The sequence below is a fragment of the Vulpes lagopus genome, chromosome 4 (genome assembly GCF_018345385.1).
Source record: "Vulpes lagopus strain Blue_001 chromosome 4, ASM1834538v1, whole genome shotgun sequence".
Taxonomy (NCBI): domain Eukaryota; kingdom Metazoa; phylum Chordata; class Mammalia; order Carnivora; family Canidae; genus Vulpes; species Vulpes lagopus.
This window is the reverse complement of record NC_054827.1, coordinates 50,650,357-50,676,216: the sequence shown is the minus strand read 5'-3', so window position 1 is coordinate 50,676,216 and position 25,860 is coordinate 50,650,357. Positions and strand designations below refer to the sequence as shown.

At 37.0% G+C, this 25,860-nt stretch overlaps 1 protein-coding gene and 1 non-coding gene across 7 annotated transcripts in view; both read right to left on the bottom strand.

Annotated features, from left to right (window-relative positions):
• Positions 1 to 25,860, bottom strand: part of UBN2 (ubinuclein 2) — a 72,525-nt gene that overhangs the window by 36,498 nt on the left and 10,167 nt on the right. For all 6 annotated transcript variants that reach the window (XR_005987315.1, XM_041752091.1, XM_041752094.1 and 3 more), the window contains exons 3-7: positions 13,953 to 14,054; positions 9,644 to 9,781; positions 8,545 to 8,648; positions 6,129 to 6,618; positions 1,843 to 1,913 (exon numbers count right to left, since the gene is read on the bottom strand). Coding sequence is in view for 5 of the 6 variants with exons in the window: in XM_041752091.1 (XP_041608025.1) it covers positions 1,843 to 1,913; positions 6,129 to 6,618; positions 8,545 to 8,648; positions 9,644 to 9,781; positions 13,953 to 14,054 (905 nt within the window). In the remaining variant the exon portion in view is untranslated. The remainder of the gene's footprint in view (positions 1 to 1,842; positions 1,914 to 6,128; positions 6,619 to 8,544; positions 8,649 to 9,643; positions 9,782 to 13,952; positions 14,055 to 25,860) is intronic.
• Positions 19,868 to 19,904, bottom strand: LOC121490243. The gene has a single exon (XR_005987565.1). It is a non-coding gene; the product is annotated as a U7 small nuclear RNA (small nuclear RNA).

Genomic DNA, 25,860 nt, shown 5'->3' with positions numbered 1-25,860 from the left:
CCCCACATTGGGCATGGAGCCTTCTTTTAAATAAATAAGTAAATAAATAATTTTAAAGATAAAAACATTTTTAAAGGAGGGGAGGGACAATTGCCCAACTCAATCAGTAGAACATGTGACTCTTGATTTCAGGGTCATGAGTTCGACCCCCATGCTGGGTGTTGAGATTACCTAAAAAAAGAGAGAGGGATGCCTGGGTGGCTCAGCAGTTGAGCGTCTGCCTTTGGCTCCAGGTGTGATCCCGGAGTCTGGGATTGAGTTCCGCATCAGGCTCCTTGCAGGGAGCCTTCTTCTCCCTATGCCTGTGTCTCTTATGAATAAGTAAAATCTTTAGAAAGAGAGAGAGAAAGAAAAGCCTGTGAGTAATCTGCTGATATTCTGCTTATCTGAGATGTTATGTCCCAAGGATGGTCCTTTGTTTCTCTCAGGAAAGAAAAAGTCAGTCCCTCTTATAGAAGAGTAAAATAAAAAAGCACTGTCTCAGTCACAGAAAAAGGACCCGATCCAGTAAGCTTAGGACTCTTGAGTGGAAAGAAAAAGAAGCCAGTCAGATTCCTGATTAGAGAATCTGGGACAGCTCTGATGAGTAATGGTTACACTGTTTATTGAATCTGGGGTGTAAAAGGAGCTGGCATAGGCAGGAAGCATTTGGCCTTGCTTCCAGGCAGACAGAATCAATCTGAAAATCCCTGGCTAAAATAAAGAAGAACAGAAACAAGAAATTTCTCTGTCATCACACCAGTAGTGTACTAGGTTATGTGTTTCCGCAAGACACCAACAAGATTTTTTAAGTACTCTGGAGAAAGAGACTGCACTTAATTAAAACAGTTATCAAGGGGGAGGGGGAAAAACAAACAAACAAAAATAGTTATCAAAGCAAACCAATCCATCATCCTTTGTATCTAATGAGAAACTACCTCCAATGTATATTTACCTCCAGCAACAACAAAAAAACCTCCTCAACCAGGACTCACACACAGTACTGGAAACACTGCTTATTTATTTATACACACACACACACTACTGAACCACCACAGGCAGGCACACATTATGTTTGTGCCAGAGGAGTAAAATCTGCTTTCTCCAGAATTGCTTTTTATACCTAGTTCTGCTTGCAGCCAATTATACACTCCATTTCTACAACCAATGGTCAAAATTTACAAACCAAAAGGTTTATAAGGATAGCTTACTGGACCACAACCTTAAAACCTGCAGCTTCGTCAGTATCAAACTCCAACTAAGAGTGAAAACTGTCACTATTTATTTTCTTTAAAAGATTTTGTTTATTTATTCATGAGAGACACACAGAGAGAGGCAGAGACACAGGCAGAGGGAGAAGCAGGCTCCATGCAGAGAGTCCGATGTGGGACTTGATCCCCAGACTGGGATCACGCCCTGAGCCAAAGGCAGACCCTCAACCGCTGTGCCACAGAGCCATCCCAAAACTGTCACTAATTTAAATACAATCTGTGTTCTGTCTCAGTAGTCAGCCTCCCCTTCCACTCTTCCCTCTGTCTTCTCCACACGGCCCCCTCCTGCCTCACAATGAGAATATTAAACCATACTTTCCATTTGGTTATAAATGTTTGTATGAATTATAATTAACCTTGTTAGATACCAATGGAATTATTCTTCCCAAGTCTGAATGAAAATAGAAGGAAAATTATACCACATTTAATATGAACACTCAGAGCTGTTCCAGAAAGACACTTTCATATAAAGTGACAAAAAATACATTTAAATCTAAAATAACATTCAACCTGTAAAGTTGTAACTAACTATATTTTTAAATGAATTCTTAAAGTTTAAATAATCTTTTAATTAAAGAAGATAATTACTTACTCCAGAAGAATATTATTCATATCCTGTGTAAAGAATTTTTTCCTTCCTTCTTCATCAAAAAGTTTGGCAGCCTAGAGAAACATAAGATTGTTGATATCGCTTTCAATAAACACATTATTTGTTTCCGTACCTATTTACTAAAGAATAAACTTCTTCAGAATGAGGGCTATTGTGATTTTTTTCACTTTGTATCTTCTGTACCCAGCTTAGTACCTGGCATGAGTAGGCAATTACACTGTTGAAACAAATTCAGCATATATACCACTATTTCGTATTATATCTGTATTTAATTTTTCTTAATCTTCCTAAATTAACAAAATTATACATACAAGACTTTTTAGTGCTTTAGGTATCTTGTGTACTTTGACTATCCATAGGTTTATTAATTATTGCTGTGGTCTCCAAGATAATAGAAAGCAGATGTCTCACTTTCTGAGTGTCTACAGAATATCTGTCTGATATTCTATATGTTATATTCATTACCATGTTTAATCCTTATAACAGCCAATGACACTGGCATGACAGCTCCCATTATACAAACAAGGAACCCAAATCTGTCAGATGTTACATAACATGCCCCCAATCACACTACTACTAAGTGGTGGATCCAGGACTCAGATCACAGGCTTTCTGACTTCAACTGTGCAACACTGCAACCCTGCACAAAGATACTGCAGCCTGTCTAGGTTCCATCTAGTTACTAACAACAAAGAAACAGGTGAAGTTATTATCAAGGGATAAGCAAAAATTAATGCAATGAGCTTAATTTCATCATTTTGTGTGTCACTTCAACCAGGTGACCAGAAACCAAGTATACCAACACACTCTACCATAAGCAAAATCTACTGGGAAAAATCACAAACAATGTAGTTGAGGTCCATGAGATGTAAAATACCAAGAAGCCTGATCTAATAATCTGAGCAAGCCATATGCTGACTCTGTCAACCCACCAAGTTATTTGATCATTTTATAGGCAATAAATAAAAAGAAATTTCTAAGCCATGCCTCGGTATTTCATAGAAAGAATGAAAACTGGGTATATGTAGGGGGCAGAAATATATGAAAGCTATAAGGAAAACTAAACTTCAAGAAGGAGAATCAAAAAAAGTCAAGAGGTTAAATAGTGGGAGAATATTACAAAGTAAGAAAAGAACCACAAGAAGCAACTCCTTATCATACACACATAAGCATTTGAGCCAAAGATGAGTTCTCACCTCCTAAAGAAAAAATACCATCTCATATATCAAAGAAAATATAGAGAAGTCATAGATACCAGTAACTGAAATCAAACGTCTTACTGATGATTTCCTACTAAGGAGTTAGGGAGCAGCTGTATTAACTCTGGTAGGACTACTACAGAGAAGGAGAGAATAGTTTTTGGTATATAAAATAGGACAAAACTTTTACAAGATTGTAACACATTTACTACTAACCAATTCGGTTTATGAAGTGAAAATGGCATATAACACAGCATACGGGGAGTGCCTGAGTGCCTGCCTTTAAGTCCTGACTTTGAGTCACGGCTCAGCCCTTTAAAAATTATGTGGCCTTGGGCAAATCATTTAACTTTTGAACTTTAGTTTCCTCATCTATTAAATAGAAGACTACTACCTGGGCAGCCTAGGTGGCTCGGCATTTTAGTGCCACCTTCAGCCCAGGGCGTGATCCTGGAGACCCGGAATCGAGTCCCACATCAGGTTCCCTGCATGGAGCCTGCTTCTCCCTCTGCCTGTGTCTCTGCCTCTCTCTCTCTCTCTCTCTCTCTCTCTCTCTCTCTGTGTGTGTGTGTGTGTGTCTCTCATGAATAAATAAATAAGATCTTAAAAAAAAAAAAAGAAGAAGAAGAAAAAGAAGAAGAAGACGACGACGACGACGACGACTATCTACCTCAATTGATTGTTGGAGGATTAGAGATACAGTATGTAAAATACACTAACCCCAATCAGGGCGCTGTCTCCTGAATGGTAAATGCTATATGAAACACAACAGCACTGCACTCAATACACACTACAGATTTCCGCTACATAAACAAGAGCTATATTATTAATAATATCTTTAAAAATGTGGATCATATCACTAACACTTTTTAAAACCTAGAATAAAATAAAGGTTTTTAGGGAACCTGGGATAGTAACATGGGATAGTAAAAAGCACATATTTTGGAGTCAAGTGAACCCTTGTGGCTAAATTCTGGCTCTACCACTTACTAGCTGCATGGACCTGACCAAGCTATTTAGCCTACCCCAGGTTTCTTAAACCATAAAAAGAACTAGTACCTATATTTCCTACACAAAATAGCTGAGAATATTAAATTAAAAATCTATTACTGAAACTACAGATTGAATGCTTTTCGAAAAATAAGCACAGAAAATAGCAAAACAATGAAAATGAAAGAGAAGAGTAATGAAACAAGATTAAAAAAATGACTAAGATTATATAATTTTAACAATTGTAAAAAGATAAAATCATCTGTTAAAAGATTCAGATGAGGTCAATTAGGAAATAATATGCTAAAAAAAAAAAAAAAAAAAGGAAATAATATGCTGTAAGAGAAAGTGCTACAATAAAGAAAATCAAAGAGGTTGAAGGTAAATGATGAGAAAACCTGTAGGTACCATGTAAAAATAAAGAGAAAGGAGTCTACAATAAATCAGACAAAGCTAAATTTGGGTAAAAGGCATTAAATATACAAAAAGTCACCTTCAAATGATAACGACTGCAAAGATGTAGCCATCCAGAATTTTATAGGTCAAACATCATAGCATGGAAATAAATAAAGCAAAAATGACAGTAAACACAATTTATAATCTAAGAAATACAATGAGATATTTTAACATACTTCTCTACGTTCTAGACTAATGAAGTACAGTAAAATAAGTAAAAATACAGAGGAACTAAGTCACTACTTCAGAAGAAATGCTAAAGAATAAAAAAACAAAAAATACAGAATTGTTAAAAATAAGATCTGTGGGCCAGTTACTGGAAAAATCAAATAAATCAAATACTCCTCTAATCAGTTATTTATAATTTAGGAAAAGTTACAAGAAATAAATACAATATAAAGATGACTAGTAAATTTTAAAACATGACTTAGAAAAAAAAAAAAAACATGACTTAGGTTGGGTTACCATAATCCCAGGAGAAAGCAGAGAGCTGTAGAATAGTCCATTACCATTCCATTAGTTATTTTTTATAATAGTATAATATTTGCAATTGCATGGATTAAAATCCAGAAAAATAAGTAGTTTAATAATGGTTATCTTTGTTGGGGATGGGGAATGTCAGCTTATGGGGGATCTTTCCCTATGTATGATAATACATTTTGTATTGTGCATTTTACTTTTACAGTTAGGGAAAAAATGAGAACTAAAATATAGCATGGGTTCAAATAAACACACTAAATAAACACACTCAAGAAGGGCATTTTAAGCTAGGTTTGGCATGTTATTTTAAGTCAAAATACCATCTCCCTAGACTAAATGGGTAAGTGTGATGACATTCATGTGGATTTGTAGCTAAACAAAGATTATGAATCCAAGTCCATCTGGAGAGGTATCTAATGTGACATGCTTAAACTCAGCTCTCAGGTTTGTCCTAATGGGAACACAATGCATGCTTACTAAAGAACGCATGCTTACTAAGCTGGAAAGGATTAGATGGAAAAAGCAATTATAAAATAACTGGATGTCAATATAGTTTGGACCAAATTTAGGTATACTTTTGTAATGTCTATTATAAAACTATTTGCCTATACTTTCCCTCTGTTGTCTTTACACAACTTTTTTTATAGTAAAAATTGTATTTATGAAACTTATGCTGAAAAACATTTAGAAGATGAGGGGCACCTGGGTGGCTCAGTTGGTTAAGCGTCCAACTCTTGATTTTGGCTCAGGTCATGATCCCTGGTACTGGGACCGAGCCCCACATTGAGTTCTATGCCCAGTGGGGAGTCTGCTTGAGGATTCTCTCTTCCTCTGCCCTTCTCACCTTGTGTTCACTTGTGTGCGCACATGCTTACTTTCTAAAATAAATAAATATTTTAAAAAATGTTTAAGATGAAATGAAATAATAAAAAGTCACCCATATGATTCTGTAACTATAGTTACACATATTTCTACTTAAAATCAAAGGCCTATGCATACAGCCAATGCATAAAAGGAAATATAGAAAATTAAAAGTTGTTTATTTATAAGGGTGTTGGGATTGTGGGTTATTATTTTTGTCTTATACGAAGCATTTATTATGTTTATGTAGCAAATAAGAAACAAGGGAATTATTACACTTACTACACGGAGGTCTTCAATGCGTTTTTCAAGAAGGACAGGTAGGCCCTCTGGGAGTGTAGGCACCACCTTGGGCATAACCTGAGAGGCATAGGTTGGCTGGGTGGTGTTTCCATTCTCACCCCCTGACTCAGAGAGGGGGCTACCATCAGAAGCAGCATCCAGTAATCTGTCAAAGTCAAAATCATCTAGCATCTCTAGGGCATTTTCAGCTTCCTGAAACAGTTCGTGTTCATTTGTGCCAACAAAAATGGGGAGGTCCGGATCAGCACTGTTCAGATTTAAGTCTGAGACATCATTTCCCAACACTACAGCAGTGGATGGGGGTTTATTCAGAGAAGAGGTCGTTAAGTTCACTGGGATTTTAGGGTTAGGCTCCTTCTTTAACGCATCCTTCTCTTTCTGAAATTTTCGTATCATGGCAGCCAGAGAAAGAGAATCTTTGTAACGTTTCTTCTTTTTTTCAGACTTGTGTGAATTTAGAGCTACAACTCTGTGAAGAAAAAAAGTCATCCATTAGGCTATGTATGATTTTAAAGTTTAAAGCTTCATGTAAATAAGTAGGCACAGATCATCAAAACAATCATGATAGGTGGAAGAACAAATCTCTTATTAAATTATCCTCTTATCACAGCATCTTCCTCATCATCTGGACTGTCACTGAGGAAAGGTTGAGGGTAAATGGCCATCAGAGTGAAGAAAATGAAAGGACCAAAGTTAACAGAAAGAAACAACAAAATGAATGCCACAGGTTTATGAGAGTATAGTAAGTTAAACTTACTACTCTTTGGAATGTTCACATTCTTAAGCATATTTGGTAAAGTAGTCACCTACGAAATTAACAAAGTAAAGAAATGCACTTTCCTCAAAGTGACCAGAGAAGCTCACACAAGCACAACTTCAAGCTGGTACCCCAGGTGGTTTGTGCTACAAACTGCCAAAGAAATACAAAATCTTTCTAGACCCTATTCTATCTGCTACTACCTTCTGATCATTTTCATTTTCCCCTCTAGGAAGAGCCATGGGAGGCAATCACATATGTATAATTTTCTATGATAATGTTCTTCCAGGGCAGCCCGGGTGGCTCAGTGATTTAGCGCCGCCTTTGGCCTAGGGTATGATCCTGGACACCTGGGATCGAGTCCCAAGTCGGGCTCCCTGCATGGAGCTTGCTTCTCCGTCTGCCTGTGTCTCTGCCTCTCTCTCTGTGTGTGTCTCTCATGAATAAATAAATAAAATCTTAAAAAAAAAAAAAAAAAAAAGAAAAAGAGAAGAAAATGTTCTTCCTACAGAGACCATGGGGGAAAAGTAGTTTCAGTTTAGTTATCACTGTCTCTAGAAACCTTTCCTATATTCTATGGTTTATATGCTTCTACTCTGCACTACCGAATCAAAAAGATGTTTGTACCTTCGAGGAAAGTCCACATTTCATTTATTGTCATATATTCCCAAACCACAATGTCTGGTATACAACAGGTACTTAATAAATATTTGCTGCATGAATAAGCTATGAATTTGAGAAACTAACAAATTCAATAGAAGGCATTATAAAGACTTTGTTCCCAAAGAAGTTTGCTTGTAAATAATTAACTTTTAAAACATGCATTAGTAATATACATATTTTTTCCTTAATTACTTAAGGACTCCAGGGTCATTAAAATCTCATGTTTATGGGAGGATATTGTATGGAGGTATGTTAATCTCCTTACGATAACCTTTTGAGTATTGATAGCCCAAAATTCAGATGCACCTCCCCTACTTAAGGAGAGAAAGAAAATCTAACCTCTCAGAGTTTCTGTCCCTTAGTTCCCCTCAAAAAAAAAAGCAAGAACTGGTAATTTTATGAATGCATGGTATAAACATTTTATTCTTATGATTTAAGTCTTTTGAGAAATTCTACTTGATTTTTAGAGATAATATCATTACCTAAAGTCACAAGCATGAAGAAAAGCTAAATAAAATAAGTGACTTTTTAAGTAGTGAAACAACTACAAATTGCTTACACACATACTAAGACTACCACCAGTCCTCAAAAACTAGGCTTAGTTTTGTACAGAAAGTATAAAAGATTTGTTTGATGTTTATACTATCTTTTCAAACTGATTATTGTTGGTAAAAAGTTGTAATGAGCAGAATACTTAGTGCACTAATTTGTAAATCTGATCTAAAACATCATGAGTCTCTAAAATGATAAAGTCTCTACTTATCAATAAATACAATGTTAATTTAGGATGATGAAGCTTTCTACTTACTAATACTTAATACACATTAATATTAAAATGTTAATAGTTATTGACATTTATATAGTATTAAATTAGATCCAGCTAAACTGAATGAATTAAAGCTAAATATATCTTTTTAAAAGGGCAGCTAGTCATGCTATGACCCTAGTTCCCTTATGACATTTAATTTTACGTACCCCAGTTGTTTGGGTACTTTTTTCCTTGGCTTCTTCTCCTTTTCCCCTTCCTCTTTCCGCTTCCGCTTCTTCATCTCAATATCATCTTCTTTTATTTTGGGAATCTGCAAATGATAGAACAACGTATCACTTATCTGAGTATAAACAATTTACTCCATGATGTTATCAATCTAGCACCTAAGATACTGTTTTCTCTCAAAGTTCAGTGTGCATTAAGAGTGCTTTGTTATAAATGTAGACTTTGGGGTCTACAAGCACTGCCTGATTTTTACAAAAATTGTGATGATTCGGGATCCCTGGGTGGCGCAGCGGTTTAGCGTCTGCCTTTGGCCCAGAGCACGATCCTGGAGACCCGGGATCGAATCCCACGTTGGGCTCCCAGTGCATGGAGCCTGCTTCTCCCTCTGCCTGTGTCTCTGCTTCTCCCTCTCTCTGTGTGACTATCATAAATAAATAAAAATTAATTTAAAAAAAATTGTGATGATTCTGGCACAAGTAAGTCCTTGGATCACATTTCAAGAAACACTTAAGGACACGCTATTCGTTTCCTAAAACAATATATACACTCCATAGAATTAGTGTTATAAATTAGATCTTAGGAAAGGTTAATGGTTTTTTATAATCATTTCTGTACCAAGAATTTTTTTTTTAAGATTTTATTTATTTATTCATGAGAGACACACACACACAGAGAGGCAGAGACACAGGCAGAGGGAGAAGCAGGTTCCCTGCAGGGACCCCAATGTGGGACTTGATCCCAGGACCCTGGGTTCACACCTGAGCCGCAGGCAGATGCTCAACCGCTGAATCACTCAGGCGTCCTTCTATACTAAGTCTTAACTTACCCTAGAAACTTACCCTTATCCCCCAAACAGATTATTAAACTACATATGGAGAAAGAAGTTTTAGAAGAAAATATAATTCTATGATGTAAATATCAATTTCCCCATATCTATATAATTTTACTTTAAAGCACATAAATAACTACAGATTCATTACACAATGGTTAGCATTCTTTTTCTTATATTCATAAATAAATTTAAAAAGTATACCCTATTAGCTGAATACTCATTACTCTTGCCATGTTGGATAAACGTACTTTGGGTGGCTTGTGCTTTTGGTTGTCTGTAATATCTTCTTCTTCAGTATCTGAAGCTTGGCGAAACTGCAGAGTGCCCGTGTTGATGTAAAAGCCTCCATATTTTGTTGTTAGAGAAGCAGGAACTAATTCGTCATACTATATTTAAAAAAAAAAAGGATTCAGATATATCCTATTATTAACTCTATAAATATATCAAAGAAATTCAATCACTATGTTAGCAACTTCCTTAAATCCTAACTACAAAACTGCACTGAGGATGTTTATGGAATAAATTTAGAAAAAGTTAGTATCTGGGATAAAAATAACCGCAGGTTACTCAGAAAGAAAGGAAATTCTGGAATAACCAAGCAAATTCTATCATCTACTAAGAAAAATTTAAAAATCACTGCTACTATTCTTAATGCGAATGATTCTTTTTTTTAAACAATTTTTTAAAATGTATCTTTAAAGTGATCTCTACATCCAACGTGGAGCTCAAACCCACAACCCAGAGATTAAGAGTCACACATTCTACCAACTGAGCCAGCCAGGCACCCAAGAACAAATGATCCTGATGAGGATCAGGATCAATTAAATTAAACACATTAATTAAAACAGATGACTAAATGTCCAGGCAAAGAATAAATTACATTTCCTATAATACCAGTATATAATTTTATTCATATGGAGATTATAAAGAAGAACAAAGTTATTTTTTCTGTCTTGGCTCTAAACTTTTTGGTGAAAAATTTTTATATGTTTAAAACAAAAATAGCATATGTGTTTAAAAAGGAAGTACAAAAATAACTACCTACTTCAGTAAGCATACACTGTAATGAGCCATGTACTTTGCTTGGAGCAAGAGATGCAAATTATCTAAACTAGACTGAAGGTCTGACCTAAAATATCACTTAAGCTGATGTCCTCTAAGCTTGGATTTTAAAGTTTATTACTTCTCACCTGATTAAAATGGACAAAAAACACACATTAAGTGAAAATCAATCTTAACCAAACAATGGAGTCCGTAGTGCTTGAGAAAAAGAAAACAAACTACTTATCTAATAGAAGCTAGATACCTGCTACCCAAGGTCCCCAGAACTCTACTTATAGGTTTTTCATAGTTTACATTTTTAAGAAAGTCGGATTTTTTAAAAAATATTTTATTTATTTATTCATGAGAGACACAGAGAGCAAGGCAGAGACACAGGCAGAGGGAGAAGCAGGCTCCTTGTAGGGAGCCCGATGCGGGACTTGATCCCGGGATTCCACGATCACGCCCTGAGCCAACGGCAGTCACTCAACCACTGAGCCACCCAGGCGTCCCTAGCCTTAATATTCTTATAGTAACTATTACCTTCTCTATAGTCCTTGTCCATGGCAAAGGAGTTTCCTTAAAAATCTGACTTTCTTGGGATGCCTGGGTGGCTCAGCAGTTGAGCGACTGCCTTTGGCTCAGGGCGTGATCCTGGAATCCCGGGATCAAGTCCCGCATCGGGCTCCCTACAAGGAGCCTGCTTCTCCCTCTGCCTGTGTCTCTGCCTCGCTCTCTGTGTCTCTCATGAATAAATAAATAAAATCTTTAAAAAAAAGAATATAAAGGCTAAAAACAAAATTTTTGCTTGCAACCTGTATCCATTTCAATTAAATGGTAAATAGAAAGAATTTCCAGTTTAATCATAAAGGATCAAAAAGAAATGAAGTGGAGGGCAGGAAAGGAATGAATTGCTTTCTTGTTGCTTTATTTGATGGGCTACTCTTAAAAGATCCAGGAGTAAAACTTTCAGAAAGGGTCTGGTACTATCTGTAAGCAAAGGAGTGATGTGCAGAGTGGAGAATTAGAAGTGAAATGACTCTATAGTAATTATTTTTGGAAATGTGTAACTGACAAACACATCTGTACTTTTTGCTTACACTGCTTTAAAATTTACAATCCTCCTTCATATAAATTATTTCACTTGGTCCTCCTGATATCTTTGAGGCAAAAAAGACAAGTATTATTCCCATTTTGTAAGTGAAAACCAAATTTAGAGGTTAAGAACCTTGCCAGAGTAATTTTTTTAGCTTATGGTAGCGGCCCTGGCTGTATTCCAAACTATCTACTACACTAAGCAGCTTCTCCATCAGGAAACACCTTCATCACTACCTTACAGGGCAACATGGGTATATTTAACGTTTGAATGCTGCAGTATTTTACTAAGCATTTCCTATTGGAGCACCCTTCAGGAGAACAAGCTCTCTATGCATATATAATTTAGCCTTTTAAGTAGAATGTGTTAGGAAACAATGGAATACTGAACTTGAAAATCAGAAGGCCTGGATTTAGATCCTTTGTCAATGACTGGTTAATTGTGACTCAGAGGAAAACTCTTAACATCAATACTTTGGGATTGTGGAACAGTGACAACACTACTTACTCCAGGAAGTTCTAGTGAAATTTAAAAGAAACAACCTAAATAAAAGTGTAACTCATGCCTGGCATTACTATTTATTAATAAGAAAAATTTTTTTCCTTTCAGTCTTTACAAAATTTGGCGGTATCAGTGAGATTAAACATAATCTTCAAAAGCATTTATTTTCAGGTATCTATCGTAACAGGCAGTACATGAGGCTGACAATTATTTAGAACTGGATTATTTTCACTATCAAATAATTACAAACAACGAAAGCTTACTGGTAATACAATCAATGAAAAGAACAGAAAATCATTTGGTTGGATTATAATTGTTTTATGTCTGAAATATCTCATAAAAAGAACCCAATAATCTGTTTAAGATAATAATGCAAAATTATTTGGCAAGTCAATGAACAAGCTGTATTCTAATTCAATTTCCTCTTACAAAACAGGAACCTACCTTGGCCTCTAAATGTCAATAACTAATTATAAAATTTTTATGCAACTTAACCTACAAAATTTGTCCTTATTTATTAAAACAGTAGCTTTCAAATTTTGTTCACCACCACCCAAGTGGAAAATACTTTACACATCAAAACCCAGTGCATGCACACACACATCTACACATAAAAAAAAACTCACATAATCTACTATGATTTACTATGATAGCTCCTATTCTATTCTACTTCATTATCATTAAAAATGCTGGCCATACTCTCTAAATTGATATATAATCCAGTGATGGGTTCCAAAAGTCAGTCTGAAAAACACTTTATTCAAATATTCTGACTGTAGCAGAGAAAACTGGGTAATGCTAAAAGATTTGCTTAAAATCTCTAGAAACCTAGTTAAGTCTAGAATCTAGGAATTCTGACTTGTGTTTCATGTCAAGGTCAAGACTCCTAAAAACAACCTATCCCTTAACCTACAAAAAGGTTTCTCAACCTTTCTGGTAACAAGAAGACTTCTCTACTCCAAAATATTGTCAGTATTTTACTCCTATAGACCAGGTTGCCCCTGATATGGTAAACCAGTTTATGTCAGGACACTAAAATAACTTGGGAGTATGACAGGGTATCCACTATGCCTCCTGCTGAAAGTTCTACCCAGCAGTCTCCTACCACTATATGCCTTATCATCATCTATATTACCAAGGAGTGTAGTAAGAGGAAAAAGAAATACTAATTTGTGGGTGGTACTATAATGCTTACCTAGGCATCACTTTTTGTATATTCTAAGTAATCACTGTACAACGCAGAGGATATCATAAGTCAGGGTTTAGATTACTCTAGTGCACTAAGAATGTAAGAACATATACCTTATCTACCCCTAAATATGATATGCCCTCACTCATTTGCTATGTGGTCAATGGACTACTACAGTCCTTAAATGCTTTCCTAAATTCCTCATTTTTTAAGAGAAAGACGACTCTAGGGGAAAAGCTGTAGGACTTAATCAAAACAGACAGAGATAAAGGCTGGCATTCAATCACCACCAATGTAATAATGCTTGGCAGCAATAAAAAGAAAAAAAAAAGTACATTTTAAAGATGTCTGCCAGATTAACTTCAATCCAGGAGCTCCAATCTTCAAATTCGTATGGGTTCTTATCTAGAAGGCATTTGGAAATGCACCTGCCCAAGTTTGGGAATATCAATAAAAATTCAAGATATAAACACCCTCGATCAATAAATCCCAATGCTAGAAACTTATCCTATGCATATATTTTCATTCTCTAATTATCTTACATATTTACTCAAGCACACAAAGATAAATGTATACAGATGTTCAATCATTTGTAAGCACAAAAAAGTGAAACAATTTAAATGTACAACAGAGGATTAGTTAGTAAAAACAAATATTGAACTATTTTAGTAACTTTATTGTTGACTTCTATCCCAAAGAATTGCTGCTATATTAAAGATACATTACTCACAGCCTCTGAGTTATCAATAAATGGATCTGTCTCATCATAGCCAAAGCCTATATCAATTAAATCTTGTAGCCGATCCTTCCGGTGTTTACGGGGTTTCCCACCCTGCAAAAAACAGATATGTTAGACTGATGGCAGTTCTCATGCTGTTTCCATAAACTTAAAAAATACCTGTCAGAATTCCAAATAATTTCTGTAGACAATCTCCCCCTCCAAGAGGCTGAATTTAAGTCCTCCCAAACTTTGAATGTAAATTGTGCTTAGGGACTTGCTCTCAAAAAGTAGAGTATGAAAGGGAAGGGACAAAGTAACTTTACAGTGAGAAACCTGGCCAACATGACCTCGGCCAGGTGATCAAGTTCAACATCAACATGATTAATTCACATTGATAACATGTACCTTTGATATGATGCGATAAAAATGGCACCTCTGTGGTCTCTTCTCAAAAGCTTATAATCCTAGTTAACCATGAGAAAAACATCAAACAAACTAAACTATGAGAAAAACATCAGGCAAATTAAATTGAGGGACACTCTACAAATAACTGATCAGTATTTCTCAAAACTGTAAAGGTAATTAAAAACAAGGAAAAATCTAAAAAACTGTCAGAGTCTAGATGAATCTAAGGAGACAAAAAAACTAAATGTGATATAGTATGCTGGATTGGATCCAGTAGCTAAAAAGGGCATTAGGAGTAAACTAGTAAAATAAACATACAGCTTAATTAATAAGAATATACTAACGCTGGGTTTGTTAGCTGTAACAAATCTACTATACAAACCTAAGATGTCATAGGAGAGAGTGAGTGAGAATTACATGGGAAGTCTCTTATTATCTTTGCAACTTTTTTGTAAATCCAAACTATTCGTAAATTTTCTAAACCACCACAGAATTACACACATTAGACATACAAGAAAAATGAAACATGAGGGCATGCAAAAACTGGTGTAAGATCTGAAGTCTACTTAATTGTATTGTGACAATATCAATTTCCTACTCTTGATAATTATAGTTTTGTAAGATATCACCACTGGAAGAAAGTGTCATTGGTACGAGGGAAATTCTCTGTACTATGTGTGCAATTTCATGTGAGTCTATAATCTTTTTAAATAAAAAGTATTTTAGGGGCACCTGGCTAGCGCAGTCAGTACAGTGGGATCACAACCTGAGCCAAAGGCAGAGGCTCAATCCCTGAGCCACTCACGTGCCCCATAGTGAAAGCAATCTTGAAAAAGAAAAATGAAGCTGGATGTATCACAATCCTAAATTTCAAGTTATACTACAAAACTACAGTAATCAAAACAGTATGGTACTGGCAAAAAAAAAAAAAAAAGACACATAGATCAATGGAATATGATAGGAAGCTCAGAAAAAAAAAAACCCACGATTATATGCCCGATTAATCTTCAGCAAAGGAGGCAAGGGGCAGCCCGGGTGGTTCAGCGGTTTAGCGCAGGCTTCAGCCCTGGGCGTGATCCTGGAGACCTGGGATCGAGTCCCATGTCGGGCTCCCTGCGTGGAGCCTGCTTCTCCCTCTGCCTGTGTCTCTGCCTCTCTCTCTCTCTCTGTCTCTCTCATGAATAAATAAAATTAAAAAACAAAAAGGAAAATATAGTATATTTATAGAAAGAAAAAGAATTTAAGTATGAAAAGTCCTGTCCTAAGAAACACTGCTTTTTAAAAATATTTTATTTATTTATTCATGAGACAGAGAGAGAATGAGAGGCAGAGACAGTCAGAGGTAGAAGCAGGCTCCATGCAGGGAGCCCAAATCAAGACTCAATCCCAGGACCCCAGGATCACATCCTGAGCTGAAGGCAGGCACTCAACCACAGAGCCACCTAGGCATGTCCTAAGAAACTTAAAACAAGACAATCCACTCAACAAATTAAGTACCTATCAAGTACCAGTATTCATGGATTTTATAGTATTGTATACAGGAGAAGATTAAATAAATAATTACAGTAATAATAAACAGTAGAAAGGAAAATATAGGTGGTACCGGACTTTTTTAAAAGAGGACTTTTTTTAAAAAAAGATTTTATGAAAAAAAGATTTTATGTATTTATTCATGAGAGACACAGAGAAAGAGAGAGGCAGAGACGCAGGCAGAGGGAGAAGCAGGCTCCATGCAGAGAGCCTGATGTGGGACTGGATCCCCGGACCCCAGGATCACACCCTGCGCCGGAGGCAGCGCTAAACCGCAGCGCTAAACCGCTGAGCCACGGGGGCTGCCCAATTTAACAAAGGACTTAATCAAAGTTTTCCTGAGAGGTTTATGCCCAAAGATGAGTGGAAGCAATCACTTTTGGAAGCCACTAAAAGGATTAGAATAGGGCAGTAAACTGATAATTAGTGATTAACAAAAATCACTCCTGCTGTTATAGTGGGGAGTGTAGCAGATAGGGAAATCAGTTAGGAAGGAAAAAAAATTCAGAGATTTGCAAGAAAGTCCCAAGTTGGGGGGGGGGGTATAAAAAATATATGAGTACCAATCATGATGATAATGATGATGGACTCACTGAATGCTAACTTTGTATTAGCACCTATTCTAACTGTGACTACCCTATTATTTCACTTTTGGCAAATGGGGAAAGCTAAAGCTTGGAAAGGGCAAATAATCTACAATCACAGGTGAAATAATTGAGCTAATCTTCAAGCTCATGACTATCTGACTTCAAAGTGCCCCTCTATTAAAAGTTCTATAAAATAAGGGTGCTCGGGTGGCTTAGTCTGTTGAGTGTAGGACTCTTGATGTCGTCTCAGGTCATGATCTCAGGGTAGTGGGATGGAGCATGGAGTCGGAGTCATGGGGGTGTGTGTGTCTGCACTCAGCAGGGAGTCTCCTTGAGAGTTTGCCTCTCCCCTGCCCCATCTACCCTCCACCACTTGCATTCATCAAATAAATAAATAAATAAATAAATAAATAAATAAATAAATAAATAAATAAATAAATAAACCTTTAAAAAAAAAGTTCTAGAAGATAAGTTAAAGAAGGGATCCCTGGGTAGCTCAGTGGTTTAGCGCCTGGGCTGGAGCATGGAGTCGGAGTCATGGGGGTGTGTGTGTCTGCACTCAGCAGGGAGTCTCCTTGAGAATTTCCCTCTCCCCTGCCCCATCTACCCTCCACCACTTGCATTCATCAAATAAATAAATAAATAAATAAATAAATAAATAAATAAATAAATAAACCTTTAAAAAAAAAGTTCTAGAAGATAAGTTAAAGAAGGGATCCCTGGGTAGCTCAGTGGTTTAGCGCCTGGGCATGATCCTGGAGTCTCAAGATCGAGTCCCACACTGGGCTCCCTGCATGGAGCCTGCTTCTCCCTCCACCTGTCTCTGCCTCTCTCTCTTTGTGCCTCTCCCGAATAAATAAAATCTTAGGAAAAAAAAAAAAAAGATATGTTAAAGAATCTCTGGGGTCATTTTCCCACTTGGAGACACCTTAGACTCAATACCAAAAATTGAGACCAATGTCCCCCTGTCAGTCACCTCCAAATTAGCTTCTCCCACTTAACATTTCCATTTTATTCATTGTTTTTCTTCCTTAAAACTCAACGGTTAGCTAAAATTAAAAAAAGACTGATGATACCAAACAATAAAGATGTGGAGCTAATAACTCTCCTACATGTCTGGTACAAAATGATACAGCTACTCTAAAAAGGTTGGTGATTTCTTTTTTTTTTTTTTTTTTTAAGGTTGGGGATTTCTTATAAAGTTAAACATATACTTACCATATAACCTAATAATCCCACTTTTTTTTTAATAATCCCACTCTTATATTTAGTCAAGAAAAATGAAAATGTATGTTCACAAAAGACCTGTATGCTAATGTTCAGAGCACCTTTATTTGTAGCAGCCAAAAACTGGAAACACCCAATATCCATTATCCAGTGAATGGATAAACAAACTGTGGTACATCCATATAAAAGGATTATCAGGCAATACAAGGGAAGGAACTGTTGATAACATGTAACAAACACATGGGTGAATTCATACTAAGTGAAAGGGGCCCAACATAAAAGACTTTAAGATTCCCATTTACAGAAAACTTCTAGAAATGGCAAAACAAAAACAAAAAACCTATAATGACATGAAGTAGATCTGACATTGCCAGGGACGGACAAGAGCTGAAGGGAGATCATTATTTGTAGAGAGGTAAAAGGGAACTTTCTGGGAAGACGAAATTGTTCTGTATCTTGTTTGTGGTAGTGGTTATACTACTGTGTACATCTGTCAAAATCCATAAAGTTATGCAATTAAAATGAATTAATTGTATGCACTCAAATTATCTTTCAGTAGTGATTTTTATTTTTTCTTTTTCAGTAGTGATTTTTAAATTCATTTTTAGAATCATGATGATTTCTACTTCAACTCTCTCCCCACAAACCTTTGTTCAAGTGAATATTCACATCTACAACTTCCTTTCCATTCCACCTGCCACTGCTATCTATAATGTTGGCCATTGTTTTTCATTTAAACGTATCGAATGCTTTAATTAGCCTCTCTTCCCTCACTTATCCTAATTTATACTGCATATCATCTAATTAATATTTCTAAAATACCATTTCGTATCATTTCCCTGCCCAAAATGCTTCAAAAGCATCTCAGCTATTATAAAATAAATCCAAAACCCTTAATATGTCATTAAGTGCCTTCTACATGTTGATTTAAACTACCTTTCCAGGGGCACCTAGGTGGCTCAGTGGTTGAACATCTGCCTTCAGCTCAGGGCATGATCCTGGGGTCCTGAAATCGAGTCCCATATTGGGCTCCCCACAGGGAGCCTGCTTCTCCCTCTGCCTATGTCTCTGCCTCTTTCTGTGTGTCTTTTCTGAATAAATAAATCTTAAAAAAAAAATAAATAAACTACCTTTCCAACTTTTTCTTGTAATTTTCCAAGGTGAACATTTTGATCAATTCAATCTTAAGCTTATCTTTCCTCTGCCTCCTCCTTATTGGGAATAATCTCTTACTCCTCTCTGAGGTCTCGCACCCTTCCCAGCTAGTAAGTTTTAAAACTTTTCTCCTTGATGCTTGTTATTTAAAATCAAAATCTTTTCCTGCTCTAACATTCTTTTGTCTAGGCACAGCAAGCTGCCTGTAAGACTTAACCAGGGAAAACTAAAATACAAATAAGTTCTGTTGAAATGGGAACAATCACACATATGCAGAAGTACAAATAATTCATGCATAACTAGAAAGATTTAGGAACATTTAAGTCTAGCCGAGGTGATCAGCGGTTACCACAAGAAAGTGTAGCTGTTATTAATAGTTATGAGTCCATAATCTAATATATGCAATAAAATGGCTAATTAAGTAAATGTGAATCAATGATTAAGTAAACAAAATGGCTAAAGCTTTACTTAGCAGTAATAGTATTAATCTCACTAACAATCCTTCTCAAAAAAAGGGTTTTACAAGTATAAGATCTTCACCAAACATTATCAATTATAGTATCTTAACAATAACAAAGGTATAAATTACATATACTATGACACATGCATTCAATGTTAACAGCCACTTTAAAATAATGTGGTAAAGAATATTTAATAATATAGAAGGCAACAAAAGCAGTATACCAAATACTATGTATAGTTCAGGCTATTTACAGAAGTTAATATTCATCAAGCTTTTGAAAGTGTTCAACCTAACTGGTAATTGTGGAGATGACATTAAAATAACAAGATCTTGCTTTTTTATTTCTCATATAAACAGTAGGATGTCATTTATGAAAAACACACCGCAGCAGCATATGCCTATAGATGTAATATAAAATGCTCAAAGAATTCTAGCAAGCAGATAACCATGGTTTTTACCAATTGGGGAGGGATATAATTGGAGGTGTAATGAAAGAGATTTTGGTTTAATATGTATTACTTGAAAATTATTTTTCCTATGGTAGAAACCGGAAAACCTGGTTTCTGGACAAATTCTAAAAGAGCTGAAACACTTCAAAAAAATTTTTTTTAAGATTTTATTTATTTATTCATGAGAGACACAGAGAGAGAGGCAGAGACATAGTCAGAGACAGAAGCAGGCTCCGTGCAGGCAGCCCAATGTGGGACTCAATCCCGGGACTCCAGGATCACACCCTGGGCCGAAGGCAGGTGTTCAACCGCTGAGCCACCCAGGTGTCCCTCAAATTTGTTTTTACTATTTTTTAAATTTTATTTATTTATTCATGAGAGACACACACACACACAGAGAGAGAGAGAGAGAGAGAGAGAGAGGCAGAGACACAGGCAGAGGGAGATGCAGGCCCCATTCAGGAAGCCTGATGCTGGACTCAATCCCAGGTCCCCAGGATAATGCTCTGGGCCAAAGGTGGCGCTAAACCGCTGAGCATCCGGGCTGCCCTCAATTTTGTTTTTATTTTATTTTATTTTATTTTATTTTATTTTATTTTATTTTATATTTTATTTTATATTTTATTTTATATTTTATTTTATATTTTATTTATTTATTTATCTATCTATCTATTTATTTATTTATTTTAGAGAAAGAGAGAGAGAGAGGCAGAGACACAGGCAGAGGGAGAAGCAGGCTCCTTGCCAGAAGCCCGACACGGGACTCGATCCCGGAACTCCAGGATCGCGCCCTGGGCCAAAGGCAGGCGCCAAACCATTGAGCCACCCAGGGATCCCCTCAAATTTGTTTTTAATAACAAGAATGTATCCATGTGTTACCTGAATGGTTAAAAATAATTTTGTAAGTGCAAGAAAGCACATTCATAAACATATAAGCATTTTCAAAAGCCCTGAAAGGCTACACATCCAACTGGTTATGCCTGGCAGTGGGATTATAGGTGATTAGGTGATTTTTATTTTCTTCTGTTTATCTGTATTTATATATTCTTTTACAATGAACAAAATCTATGAAATATGTAAATACAGAAATACGTCTCTAGGAAAGGAAACTCAGTGATTATCTCTAAGGAGGGAAATGGTTAGCTAGGAGTCAGGAATAGGAGGGAGATTTACTTGACATCCTATTTCTTTTGTATCTTTTGAGTTTTTGTTAAGTACATGTATTATCTGTTCAAGAATTTTACTTTCTGAGGCGCCTGGGTGGCTGAGAGTCTGCCTTCAGCTCGGGTCTTGATCCCAGGGTCCGGGATCAAGTCCTACATTGGGCTCCCCATGGGGAAGAGCCTGCTTCTCCCTCTGCCTATGTCTCTGCCTCTCTCTCTGGTCTCTCATGAATAAATAAATAAAATCTTTAAAAAAAGAAAAAAAAATTTTCTTAGGTGTGGACCACCCAATGTTCAATACCATTTGGGTTTTCACTCCTTATATGGTTCTGCTTCCTTGTCCTTTGGACAAGCTGTATTTGACAAACTCACAACTGAGTAGCTCTTTCTTAAATCCCTTCCCATTAGCCAGGGTTAAATAGTCTTTCCTCTACCTATGGCTTTCTGCCAAAGCATTTATTGTCAGGCACATCCCAGTTCCTTCCTTCATCAAAGAGGCCATCACAGTACAGTTTTCTGGCCTCAATTTACTTTTCCTCATTCTTCTGGCCTTCTTGGAAACTCATCTCCCTTGGCTCGCCCTCTCTGCCTTACCTCTTCTTTTTTATTTTCCACTCTCTAGTTCTCTAGTTCCCTAATGGTGCTCAAGTCCAGTGATATGCAAATAGTATAAACTGGAACCAAACGGAGAGCTGTCAAAAAGACAATTCACAAATATTAAAATTTCACTTTGGGACGCCTGGGTGGCTCAGTGGTTGGGCGTCTGCCTTTGGCTCAGGGTGTGGTCCCAGGTCTGAGGATCGAATCCCATATCGGGCTTCCTGCATGGAGCCTGCTTCTCCCTCTGCCTGTGTCTCTGCCTCTCTCTCTCATGAATAAATAAATGAAATCTTTAAAATAAAATAAAATTTCACTTAAGGAACTCAAGATAGATTGTCAAAAGATTATATTATAGTGTCCTCCCTACTAGGCCTATTTTGAACTGGTCTCTTTTCCAGCAGCCTTAGCAAGGAGACTCCCTGCAACAGAATCAGTCTTACTTGATAAACTCCCTGAACCTTTGCAGTTGTTGATGCTTCACAGTTTACATGATAAATGCCTACAATAAAAACACAAAGTTTATTTTCTGAATTAAAAAAAAAAAACACCTTTTGAGTTTTGCTACACCTAAAATGAAGAACCCCATTTAAATCTACTCCCCGGGGATCCCTGGGTGGCGCAGCGGTTTGGCGCCTGCCTTTGGCCCAGGGCACGATCCTGGAGACCCGGGATCGAATCCCACGTCGGGCTCCCGGTGCATGGAGCCTGCTTCTCCCTCTGCCTGTGACTCTCTGCCTCTCTCTCTCTCTCTCTGTGTGACTATCATAAATAAATAAAAATTAAAAAAAAATAAAATAAATAAATCTACTCCCCTAGGGCACTAGTTTACTATGACTCAGAAGAAAATGACTTACTGAATCATTAGTACCTGTTTAACCTGATAATCAGTGTTTCAAGCCAATGCTGTCTCATTACACTATAATACTAAGCTAGAAAACAAACAAGATGTTCTTAGCACAGGACCCTCCCTCACCTCCCTCCTAGTTGCCTCCAAGTAATAAGAGACCTAATAAGCAACATTCATTACCTATGGAAGACAGAGGAAGCATGACACTGATGCTAAGACTACAGTCTTATAACTGAGAAGAAAATATTTCTTGGTTACCAAGCTTCCCTATCTGTCTAGCCCAGTCACAACCTTATCCTTTTCCATTTCTTTTGATTTCCTTAACCTACCAATAGAAAAAAAGAGAAATTTAAGTCAGTAGAAAGACAGGCAAGAGCTGACTTAACAGCACAGATATAGTGTAAACAGATTTCTTTAATCACGACTTAGGATATAGGGCCTTCCTTCCAAATAGCCTAAAACTGCTGATTCTCGATCATTCCTACTGGATTTAAGGAAGTTGAAGAGAATTTGTTTAACTCAGAGGCCAAGGCACTGAAAGGGCATGTCATGTCACACGATTACCACTGGTAACTGCAACAGAGAAAACTATTACTTAAGAGTTCCTCCTTGCCCTGTATTTATTTTATTTTTTTTAATGTTTTTTTTTTTTTTTAAGATTTTATTTATTTATTCATGACAGACACACAGAGAGGGAGAGAGAGAGACAGAAACACAAGCAGAGGGAGAAGCAGGCTCCATGCAGGGAGCCGGATGTGGGACTCGATCCTGGGTCTCCAGGATCCGGCCCTGGGCTGAAGGCGGCACTAAACTGCTGAGCCACCGGGGCTGCCCCTTGCCCTGTATTTAAAGATAGATAGATAGATAGATAGATAGATAGATAGATAGATAGATAAATAGATGTATATTTGTTTGTTTATTTATTTATGATAGACATAGAGAGAGACAGAGACACAGGAGCAGGGATAAGCAGGCTCCATGCTGGGAGCCCGATGTGGAACTTGATCCCGGGACTCCAGGATCGCGCCCTGGGCCAAAGGCAGGCGCTAAACCGCTGAGCCACCCAGGGATCCCCCTTGCCCTGTATTTAAGAACCCCCAACCTCAGTTTGTTTTAAAAGGTTACGAAGCAGGGACTCCTGGGTGGCTTCTTCCTCTGCCTAGGTCTCTGCCTCTCACTCTGTGTTTCCCATGAATAAATAAAATCTTTAAAAAAAAAAAAAAAAAGCCGTACAAGAAAATCAAGATTTTTCATATATTTTATTAAAAAGTTTATTAACTCCATTTGAACTGCTTTATTTTTTTTTCAACTGCTTTATAAGACTGCTCAGAATTACTTTTATACATGAAATCTACCTTTATTCTCCCTCTTAAAATAAATACAAAGCTACTAGGGCTCTGAGAGTCCAAAATCACAAAGAATGAAGCAAAAAAATGTGGTATTCAAAGTCTGTATGGTAAAGTAAGCAAATTTTAAAGTCATAATGTGATTTTAGAAATGCTAATAAATGCTTGGCAGACTACATGCCTTCCTATTCCATGGGTCATTCAGATGCAAACAGTCTTAGCTGAGCCCCTGCTAAGCACCATATATTGTGCTAAGCACTTTCATTTAGATTATTTGGTTTATATCCAATTCCAGAATAGCATGATCTTTCAAGATAGCTGGAGTAACAGAAAAATCACAAAAGCAATCTTCCAACCACCACAGGTTATCCTATGCCCGAGATGGCTTAGAGAAGAAGCCTATTACTCATCAAAGCGAACAGCATTCGCTGATCTGTACGGTATTATATGGCCTCAGAAAACGCATACACAATCTAGAAACCATCTAAAGATTGAGTTAGAAATTGAGGATATTCAGCAAAGTAGGATTTTTACCTTAAACATTGGGAGACTTAAAATTGCCAATGAGGGGGCACCTGGGGGGCTCAGTGGGTGAGCGTCTGCCTTTGGCTCAGGTCATGATCCTGGGGTTCTGAGATTGAGTCCTGCATCAGGCTTCCTGGAGGGAGCCTGCTTCTTCCTCTGCCTAGGTCTCTGCCTCTCTCTCTGTGTTTCCCGTGAATAAATTTAAAAATCTTAAAAAAAAAAAAAATTGCTAATGAGGAAAAGAACACAATCCTCTTTAACCTGTATCATACTTCCTTCCTATAGTAACCAACAAGAAAAATTTGGAGCCTATAGAAAAGTGTTCAAAGTTGGACTTAGCTCTGTAATAAGATTTATGTACAATAACCAACTTAGAATACTCGAGGTAAAATTAAGTACCGAATAGTTCTATTGCTTTTCCCAAGAAAATATGTAGCAACTGATGCTGAACATGCATTGTCACATTACCTGGAGAGTAACATAAGGGGAACAAGACAAGGCAATAAAAACAAGATAGAGGGAAAAAACAAACAATTCAATACAGGGTGCTATTTTTATAATTTTACACTCCCTATAATTTCTATTACTGCATTTCAACTACCAAAACTGTCTCAATCCTCCTTCCCCAAGCAATTGCTACAAGTGAAAAGATACATCCCAAACTCCACAATTCTCCTTCCTTCTCCCACGAGTGATGGCCTTTTCCACTTCACACAACTCCTCTCCAGCACTTGCCAACAGCTACACATACTCAAGACCACAAGAAGCCCATAAACTTGCCTCCACACTTTCCAAAAACCACTCAATTCATTGCTAACATCACTTATAGACCCAGCCACCCCTCAGGGAATCGTATTTGTTCCTGTATCTGAAAACCCCCAATGGAGTTTAACTTGCTCAGTTCTCTGAAACATCCTGCAAATGCATCCTCCTCCACAATGGAAATGGCAAGCCCTCCCACTTGTTCCAACCCCTCCGATTCACAGAAAAGAAGGGGCAGAAAGAATGTAAGCGTAGATGGACTGATGAATTAAATAAATTAGAAAAAAAGTGGTGAAATTAGAAAAAAAAGATGGACTGATGAATTAAATAAATTAGAAAAAAAGTTGTAGGCATACCAATGCCTACAACTAGGACTTGAGAGCCGGATGTGCCCCACAGATGTTTTGTTTCGTCAAGCAGGTGTTTTAACCAGAAGCCAACATTTAAAAGTAAGAAAAGAAAGAGAAATATCCAGATTTCAGCCTTCTTTGGAGAAATGTAAAGATCGGCAACCCTAAGCCCAGGTCCCTGTGAAGTGACAAGGGCTGAAGCTGAATAGCACCTGTTTCCTATTTCAGACAATCCCCCAGCTTCACTGTCCACCTACCTGGCCTGCTTTACCGATGCTTCAGTGGGCATGCTGGGGACATCTGAATTTGCTACTCCTGAACTACAGTAAACTATGGTCAATAACAATCTTCAGTGATTGTTTAAGAATGATCTTTTGTGAGAACCTAGCACTAGACAAAGTATCCTCTCCCAGGCCACTTTTGGCTCAATGATTATCTTAAAGGATTCCAAATAATGTGTATTATGGTCTTTTAAGACGATCCTAGTAAACCTGTAAACAGTGATTGA